The 10,065-nt window shown below is 41.6% G+C and overlaps 1 protein-coding gene across 2 annotated transcripts in view; it reads left to right on the top strand.

Moving 5' to 3' along the window:
* Positions 1-1,957: 1,957 nt before the first annotated feature.
* atp13a2 (ATPase cation transporting 13A2) overlaps positions 1,958-10,065 on the top strand; it is a 92,058-nt gene continuing 83,950 nt past the window's right edge. Inside the window, exon 1 of one of the 2 annotated variants that reach the window (XM_043675701.1) lies at positions 1,958-2,018. In XM_043675701.1, the coding sequence (XP_043531636.1) occupies positions 2,009-2,018 (10 nt within the window). In that variant the 5' untranslated portion in view covers positions 1,958-2,008. Of the gene's footprint in view, positions 2,019-2,043; positions 2,342-10,065 lie in introns of those variants that run through there. The other variant, XM_043675703.1, reaches the window with a different exon arrangement.

Raw genomic sequence — 10,065 nt, 5'->3', positions numbered from 1 at the left:
GAGAAAGTGAGGTCTGCAGATGCTGGAGATCAAAGTTGAAACTTTATTGCTGGAACAGCACAGCAGGTCAGGCAGCATCCAGGGAACAGGAAATTCGACGTTTCGGGCACAGGCCCTTCTTCAGGATCCTGAAGAAGGGCCTGTGCCCGAAACGTCGAATCTCCTGTTCCCTGGATGCTGCCTGACCTGCTGTGCTGTTCCAGCAATAAAGTTTCAACTGAGTTGGATCAATGTCAAGGATATTCAATGTGTAAGTAAAGGGTGACTTGGTGGCAGGATACCAGCCTCCGTGGACTTGTTTCAAATACACTCCTTAAAACCTACCTATTTGGCCAGGCATTTGGCTGTCTAATATCTTATTGGCTCGGAGGCTGGTTTGCACATTGGCAATGCACAGTGATGCCAACAGTGTAGGTTCAATTCCTGAGGTTATTATGGATTATCCTCCTTCACCTTTTCCTTTGCCTGAGTTGTGGTGACCCTCAAGTCACCAATTGTATTCCTCTAATGTGTGAGAATAGACTTATGGTCCCCTATGGTTCAGACACCTATTTTCTTTCATAATGCTATGACATTTCTTGACATTTTTAATTATAATAAAGTGCTATGTAATGCAAGTTGTTGGTCATTGGACATAAATTGGCTGATGTATTCTCTATATTAGCTGATACTCCTCAAAAACACTACAGGTGCTGTAAATTATTTTGGAACAGTCTGACAAATATTGTCTGTTGCTGCATGTGTTTTTTTTTAGGATTACAGTTCTGTGTGAATGAGTTACTGACAATTCAATGTGATGATCATAGAGTCATAAAGATGTACAGCATGGCAACAGACCCTTCGGTCCAACTTGTCCATGCCCACCAGATATCCCAACCCAATCTCGTCCCACCTGCCAGCACCTGGCCCATTTCCCTCCAAACCCTTCCTATTCATATACCCATCCAGATGCCTTTTAACTGTTGCAATTGTACTAGCCTCCACCACTTCCTCTGGCAGCTCATTCCATACATGTACCATCCTTTGCATGAAAACGTTGCCCCTCAGTTGAGAAATAGTAGTGCTGAAATTATGTACGGGAGTTGAAGTGTTGGGGAGGCATTATTGATATACAATCTTTCATGAATGGCTTTTGTTGTGCAATAGCAGTGTTCCTAACTCTGAGTTGGGAGGCCTGAGTTTAAGTTCCACTTGATCCAGAGGTGTTCCAAAATATTTGGTTAAAAATATATACAACCTGTCAGAGATAGAGCATGTGGAATTATGCTTACTGCATTGAATTTAAGGAAGATACAAATACATTCCTCGATTTTAAAGGCATCAAAGGTTATGGAAAGAAACTGGGAGTGTGGTATCGAGATAAAGGATCTGCCACAATTAGCATAGTCTCTCAGTGGTTAACACTGCTGCCTCACCGTACCATGGACCCAGGTTCAATTCCAGCCTCAGGTAACTGTCTGTGTGGACTTTGCACATTCTCCCTGTGTCTATGTGGGTATCTGCTGGATGCTCTGGTTAAACTTGGGTTCCTGGTACGGTGAAGCAGCAGTCCTCACACAGTCTAAAGGTGCTGGTTAGGTGCATAGGCTACGCTAAATTTTGTGTACTGTGCAGTCTAGGTTGATTAGCCATAGGAAATGCAGGGTTACTGGGGTGGAATGCTTTTTGAATGGGCCAAATGGCCTCATTCACCACTAGAGGGATTCTATGGAAAAGCTAAACGGCATTCTTCTGCTCCTGGTTTGAGTGGACAATTCTACAATTCCTGATGAAGGGCTTTTGCGCGAAACGCCGATTTCCCTACTCCTCGGACGCTGCTTTTCCAGCACCACACTCTCAATTCTACACTGTCGCCTAATTCTACAGGGAAGACTCCAAGTCCCAGCGGCCTTTGCAAAGAGCGCACATGCGCAGTATGCCCGGCGTGGCGCGTTTGCGTGATGACGTACAGCACGGCGCGGCTTTGGGCGAGCGCGATGAAGAGGGCGGCGGAGGCGGCCGGTGTAAGATGAGTTCAGGTGAGAGGGGGACACGTTCCCCAGGTGAGGCGGGGAGACCGGGGCAACAAGGGATAGAGCGCAGTCTGGAGGCCTCAGAGCTATCGGTAGGGGCCGGTGATGCTGCTTCAGTGAATGGTCGGGCATCTTGTTTCATTCCCCATCACCAGCTCCCCACCCAGAGCCTCCTGAGTAGCACACAGGGAAGAAGCTGCAGTGATGGATTGAAACCACCCCCACACTGCACCAGGCTATACCACCACCCTGTCAGCAAAACGGATGCGCTGATGGATGCTTGTTGTCGCCGAATTGCTCCTATCGGGTTCGCTAGCGGGGATGTTATAGTGAGTCCCTTCGTTAGTTATCTGGAACCCGTGCTTTATGGGCTGGAGCAAGTCGGTATTATACAGCATCTTTTAATTATCGTTAAATATCCAAAGGGATCTGAATGAGAAGGGATGGGGATTGAGCGAGAGAGGAATTTGGGAATGTGACTGAGATCTGTGTTGAAGAGACAAGGTACTGATTCAATTCTTGCTTTGCAGTTTATTTTGTTTTGATCTAAGTTATAATGTATGAGAACTAAGATGAATAATTATGCTCTGTTAAGTATATGTGTGGTTTGGCACCTTTGCTGAATCCTTGATTGGTGCCATTCACTGAGGAATACTGAACTTGTAACTTTTGAAGTCAAATTTCTAGTCTATCCATTGTTTTTGCAATGCTGATTAAGTTGTGTCTGAACATTGGTACTAGACAACTGAACAGAAGTAATACTTATTGTAATGTGGACTGTCTGTGTTCTATGGAATTGTTTTTCCAATTCAAGGGTATCAAGAGTAGATAAGCTTGTACAAGACTATTAGAGATCAGAGCTATTTATCTGTGCATGACACTGTGTGAAACTATCTTAGTTGCTTTCTTCCACAGTATTTATCATAAATTTAGCAACATAATTTTTATCTTTGGAGTGTGTCGTCCATTAACAGAGGTTTAAAATTAATCTTGAGTGAATGAAACATCCACATTTCATCTTGCATTAAATTTCACCGTATTGCAGCCGTGGCCAATATCTACTTGTATCCTTTCCTGCATTGCACTGAATTCAATATCCTTGTCTTTAAGTCTTAACTTCCTCTTTCCACAAGAACTTTGCAAGTTCCTCCAATTTATTCAGTCTTATTTTAAGCCTGTTTTGTACACTATTCCAATTTGGAAATCTCTTGGCATTCTCTAATTCCTTCTTTCCTTGTGGAAAATTGCATTAGGTCTCTGGGGGTGTGAGGGGTATTTGATAGCATAGTGGATATGTTTCTAAACTAGTAAACTAAATGCTGGCTTAATGATCCAGAGATGTGTGTTCAAATCCTATTATGACGGCTAGCAAATCTAAGTTCAGCAATGAATAAAGTTTGGAATAAATCAAAATGGGACCAGGAAATTACCAGATTGTGGTTAAAAGTGCATCTGGTTCATTATTATCTTCCGAATATCCTTTCAGGGATGAAAATTTGGTGTCCTTACTCAGTTTGGTCAGACCCCAGACCAACAACGATGTGGATGCCTTTTAATCTGAAATAGTTTAGCAAGCTACTCCATTCTATTTGAGTGGGCAACAGTTGTTTGCATTTGTCTATGATACCCATTTGAATAAAAAAACATTTTCTGAAATGCTGTTTTGCTAGTCTTTTTGCATCAGAGAGCTTCTGCTAAGTCTTTTTTGAATGAGCTTTTAGTTGACTCCCTTGTGTGAAGCAACATGGGATGTTTATTTATGTTAAAAACTTCTTACTAGTAGAAAATTTTAATTGATCTGGAAAATTATGACCTTCAATTATTTGTCAAGGTGGAGCAGTGAATCTTTGAATGTTATCCAAAACTGCTGTGCCTGCATCTGTCTGCAGATCTGATATATGCCTGGGTCAGTTAAGTGATTCTACAAATTTCCAAATAATTGTCAAAAGTCTAGAATCCTGCCTTGTCAGCACAGTGACTACACCACACAAACTGATTCAGTTAACTCATTGCCATCTACTGAGAAGAATTGGGAGAGGTGATAAATGCTGACCTTGCTAATTCCATTCTCATCCATGAAAATAGTTGCATTCACTGTCTTTCTGTCAAATAAGTAAGGTGATTGGAATGTTACACTTCAATCAAGGATTGATTGTGACTGTTGGGAACAGTGGTTGTCCTGAGATCTTGAGAATAACAGCAAGGAAGTATGCTGTGTCTATTGTACCATTGTGATAAATGGTGTAGAGTAAGCAGTTTTGTTCTTTATCATTTAGGTTGTACTTTTAAAGTGATTTGGAGCTGGGTGAAATGAGGTAGCCCTGTATATCTAACATAGAGTCATAGAGATGTACAGCATGGAAACAGACCCTTCGGTCCAACTCGTCCATGCTGACCAGATATCCCAACCTAATCTAGTCCTGTTTGCCAGCGCTTGGCCCATGTCCCTCTAAACCTTTGCTATTCACATATCCATCCAGATGCCTTTCAAATGTTGCAATTGTATCAGCGTCCACCAGCACCTCTGGCAGCTCATTCCATACACGTACCACCCTCTGTGTGGAAAAAAATTGCCCCTTTTATATCTAGATTAGAGTGGTACTGGAAAAGCACAGCAGGTCAGACAACATCCCAAGGAGTAGGAAAATTGACGTTTCGGGCAAAAGCCCTTCATCAGGGCTCTCTTTTATATCTGTCCCATCTCACCCTAAACCTATGCCCTCTAGTTCTGGACTCCCCCACCTCAGGGAAATCTTGCTGTACGCTAGAGTGTTTTTGCAAGGGCACAATGTTTGCATGTTGTTGCGTTTTTGGCTTATTTCTCAACATGCCTCTACTTCCGGGTCTGCAATAGCGTCTCATCCCCAATGTTTCATGAGTAGCAAATTTATTTTTTAAAATGAAGGCACTGTTGCTCTGCCAATATACTGTTGTTTATGTGTTTGTTATTGATGATTTGAACAATTTTTCAACAACAAATTTAGGGTGTCGCACAACATGGTAACATATTTTACGGAATGAAGAGGACTCAATGTAAAACTGCTCTGAAATTGGACACTAGATTACTGGACCATATTTCAGGGACACTTGTACTTGGGGAAAGTGTCTATTTTTTTTTCTCGTTAATGTCCCAGTACCCATATTCTTAAGTCTGGTAACCACACTGTTGAGGGCTGTTATATTTCTGCGAACACAGAAAATAGAATGCAGGAATGATGGTTTCAATACATAGTGTTCTGTAATTCTGATCTTATGGGGAGGCAATGGCCTAGTGGTATCGCTAGACTGTTAATCTGGAAAACCAGATAATGTTGTAGGGACTTGGGTTCGACTCCTGCCATGGCAGACATTGGAATTTGAATTCAATAAAGAAAAAGTCTGTAATTCGGAGTCTAATGATGATCATGAATCCATTGTCCCATCTGGATCACTAATGTCCTTCAGGGAAGGAAGCTGCCATCCTTATCTAGTCTGACCTACAAGTGACTCCATGGCGTTTGATACTTAACTGCCCTCTGGGCAATTAGGGATGGAAAATAAATGCTGCCTAGCCAGTGATGTCCTCATCCTATGAATGAACAGAGGAATAATAAAACAAATTTATTATTATTGATCCAGAGATTTGTTTGGTTATAGGTGAAAGATGTTTTTTATTCCTTTACTGCCTGGGCTGTGTTGAGTGTCAGTTGAAACTGAGCTGCTGTTCTTGATTACTCAACCATATTTTACAGAATGTAGAGGACTCAATGTAAAACTGCTCCGAAATTGGACACTAGATTACTGGACCAGATTTCGGGGACACTTGTACTTGAGGAAAGTGTCTGTGTTGTAACAATAGAAGAATTGAACTGAGTGTTCCCAAAGCCTGGACGATAGAAGCTTGGTTCATTCCAAATTCTGTTGGCCGTGAGTTTATTAACATCAAGTCTCCTTCACTCAGCCTATAGTTGCTGGCTTCCATAGGCTACCATTACGGAGTATTTAAGTTTTAAAATTTCTGTCTCTTGTCAAATCCCTTCCCTCATCTTGGATATTGTCATTGACCTGGAACTGAACCGGTGTAGCCGATTAAGTACTGTGGCTTCAAGAGCACCTCCAAGGCTTGAAATCCTGTGCTGAGTAACTTCCTGACTCTTCAATGCCTGTCCACTTTGCTCAAGGCGCAAGTCTGGATGTGATGGAATACTCTACTCTTACCTGGGTCAATTTTGTAAAATTCCCTTTGAAACAGCACTGCGGATGCATCTACCTTCCTGTGGATTGTAATCTCTTCTAGCTCCTGAGGATTAGGAGCTAGAAGAGATTACATCATTTGTGCAGCTACACAGGAGCAAGAGCAGGTCATTCAATTCCTTTCAATCCCAAGACATTCCTCTTCCAATACTGGTCCATTGAGCATCCTCTAATTACTTCAACATTGTCAAAGAGTCATGTACAGCATGGAAACAGACCTTTCAGTCCAACTCATCCATGCCGACCAGATATCCTAACCTAATCTAGTCCCATTTTGCCAGCACTTGGCCCATATCTCTCTCAATCCTTCCTATTCTTATATCCATCCAGCTGCCTTTTAAATGCTGTAATGGTACTAGCCTCCACCACATCCTTTGGTAGATCATTCTACACATGCATGACCCTTTGCATGAAAAAAGTGCCCCTTTGGTCCCTTTTATATCTTCCCCTTCTCACCCTAAACTTACACCCTCTAGTTCTGGACCCTCCCACCACAGGGAAAAGACTTTGTCTATTTCCCCTATCCATGTCCCTCGTGATTTTATAAACCTCTATAAGGTCACCCCTCATCCTCCGACACTCCAGGGAAAACAGCCCCACCCTATTCCACCTCTCCCTATAGCTCAGATCCTCCAATCCTGGCAACATCTTTGTAAATCTTTTCTGAACCATTTCAAGTTTCACAGCATCTGTCCGAAAGGAAGGAGGCCAGAATTGCATGCAATATTCCAAAAGTGGCCTAATCAATAAAGGAGAGCTTGCCAAACGCCACCTTCACTATCCGATCTACCTGCGACTCTACTTTCGAGCAGCTATGAACCAGCATTCCAAGGTCTCTTTCGACAGCAGCACTCCCTAAGACCTTGCCATTAAGTGTATAAGTCCTGCTAAGATTTGCTTTTCCAAAATGCAGCACCTCACATTTATCTAAATTAAACTCCATCTGCCACTCCTCAGCCCATTGGCCCATCTGATCAAGATTTAGTTGTACTATGAGGTAACCTCCTTCGCTGACTACTACACCTCCAATTTTGGTGTCATCTGCAAACTTACTAACTATACCTCCTATTTCCATATCCAAAACTTTTATATAAATGAAAATTTGTGAACCCAGCACTGATCCTTGTGGCACACCACTGGTCATGGGCCTCCAGTCTGCAAAGCAGCCTTCCACTACCACTCTCTGTCTTATACCTTTGAGCCAGTTCTGTCTCCAAATGGCTCGTTCTCCCTGTATTCCATGAGATCTAATCTTGCTAACCAGTCTCCCATGGGGAACCTTGTCGCACACCTTACTGAAGTCGACATAGATCACGTCCACCACTCTGCCCTCATCATTCCTCTACGTTACTTCTTCAAAGATATTCTATCAAGTTCATGAGACATGATTTCCCACATACAAAGCCATGTTGACTACCCCTAATCAGTCCTTGCCTTTCCAAATACTTGTAAATCCAGTCCCTCAAGATTCTCTCCAACAACTTGCCCACCACTGATGTCAGACACACTGGTCTATAGTTCCCTGGCTTTTCCTTACCACCTTTCTTAAATAGTGGCACCAAGTTAGCCAACCTCCAGTCTTCCGCACCTCACCTGTGACTATTGATAATGCAAATGTCTCAGCAAGGGCCCCAGCAATCACTTCCCTAGCTTCCCACAGAGTTCTAGGATACACCTGATCAGGTCTTGGGGATTTATCCACTTTTATGCATTCTACAACATCCAGCACCACCACCTCTGTAATATGGACATTTTTAAGATGTCACCATCTACTTCCCTACATTCTATTATTGTCTTCAGCTGTAAAGACCCAAAGCTTTGGAGTTCCCTCCTAAAGCCTCTCCTATTTTGCCTCCTTTCCCCAAATCTACCTTTGTGACTGAGAGTATCTGCCATAGTATCTTAAGTATTTGATAACACTCTCCTGTGAAGTGTCTTGGGATATTTTCAGACATTAAAAGCACTGGATCAAGTTGGGGAACTCCCTCCCTAATACCAGTGTGGGTCCAGCTACTCTACCTGGATTGCAGTGGTTCAAGATGTCGAGGGAATTGGGAATGGGCAATGATGCTCACCCAATGATGCTCACATTCCATGAATGAATTTTTAAAAATGCAAGTATGTTTTTGATAGTTGGGTTTGATACAGAGTAGAAGGAACATTTTAATTTTTACCTGCTTGATGGTGACACTTGTTGGAAATGGAAGGTGTTCGTTTACTAAATACTAAGCATCTCTCATTTTGACTAACGCACTTTGTGCTTGTAAATTAGCTGAGTTTGGTTTGGGACCTGGGCTATCATCCATATTGTAGGTTGCTGCAAATTATGCACATTGCATAATTCTCCATAAAATGTTTTTGCAACAATAATCTGTCTCCAAGCTCAACTTGTATGTCAGCAAATGCCCTTGAATCATATTTTGATTTAAAGGTGATATTTAAGAGATGCGATTTTAAGTTGTTTTTTTGGCAGAATAAAGACTAGAATTAACAAATTCACCCTTTTTAAGTTATGAGGGGAGTTTGAATTTTGCACCACTTGTTCTATCCTTTTAATAGAAAACAGGGTTACTATTAATTAACGTTTCTTTTTTAATTTGTATTGTCAGCTGTAGCTTAGTTGGGATCAGAAGGCCATGGGACTAAATTCCACATCCTAGGATTGAGCAGAAAAATCTAGGCGATTGTGGGATCCTTCAGAGTGCAAGTTGGTTGCTGTGTTTCCTATATGAAACACACTGTTTTAAAAGTATTTGGCTATGACCTTCTTGGACATTCTGAGGTTGTGAAAGACAATTTGTTTTCCTCTTTATGTGGCTCGTATGCTTACTTATCCAGGTAACAAAGTGTTTGTGACATAAATGCAAAATACGGCTGATATTGAAAATCTTAAATTTAAAACCCAAAAATGCTGGAAATACTCAACAGATCTGACAGCATCAGTTGAAAGAGAAGTGTAATTAATGTTTTCATATCTTTTGCTACTTCATCCGAATTGATCGTTTCAGACAAAAAGTCAATGTTTTGTCAAAGGTGCTGTCAAATCTCCTCATTATTTCCAAAGTTTCTTCCTATTTCACAATTTAATCTGCCTGATGTGGAGCAGGAGCTCAGATTATAAAAAAAAATTACTAATTTTTAAGGGTCAGTGGAGAAAAATAGGCATTGGGAAGTATGTGGCCTAAACATATTGTTTAGGGATATTCTGCAAGATGGATTGTACTGTTGGTGGTTTTATATCAATTTTCTTTTCCCTTGCTACTCTATGGTTTTGAGACATTTTGCATCTCTGTTATGAACTGAGGTAATTTAGTGGATGAGCGTGCTTAAACCAGGGTAAACATGTGGCGATAGGAAAGCAGGACTTATGTGGAGCAAGAATGATCAGTTCTGTAGTGAGTGTGGTGATGCCCCATATGGTCGAGGCAGATGTGAATGTATGGAACTGTACCTCAAAAAGGAGATTGGGAGAGGGAGGGAATAGAAGAAAGAAATTGAAATGAAAGAGTTTTACATCTTTGAATTGGGATCACATTGTTTTCCCTTTCCTGAAGTTTTTACAAATTGCAAACAAAAACACTTCAAGTTGAGCTTTTAATTTCTGTGATTAATCCAACTGTGTGCAGAATTAAACAGACTTCTTGCACATGTGTTGACATTTCAATAAAGGATTCAACAAAATAAAGACAGGAACAGGAACGTTGACTATAGTTATAAATCAAGAGCATTTCCGAACTGACAGCCAGACTACTGCGACCACTAGGACTCATAACAGCACACAAACCAACAGCCACTCTCAGACAACAACTCACCAGAACGA

The sequence above is a fragment of the Chiloscyllium plagiosum genome, chromosome 34 (genome assembly GCF_004010195.1).
Source record: "Chiloscyllium plagiosum isolate BGI_BamShark_2017 chromosome 34, ASM401019v2, whole genome shotgun sequence".
Lineage (NCBI taxonomy): Eukaryota > Metazoa > Chordata > Chondrichthyes > Orectolobiformes > Hemiscylliidae > Chiloscyllium > Chiloscyllium plagiosum.
This window is presented reverse-complemented; position numbering and strand designations above follow the sequence as displayed.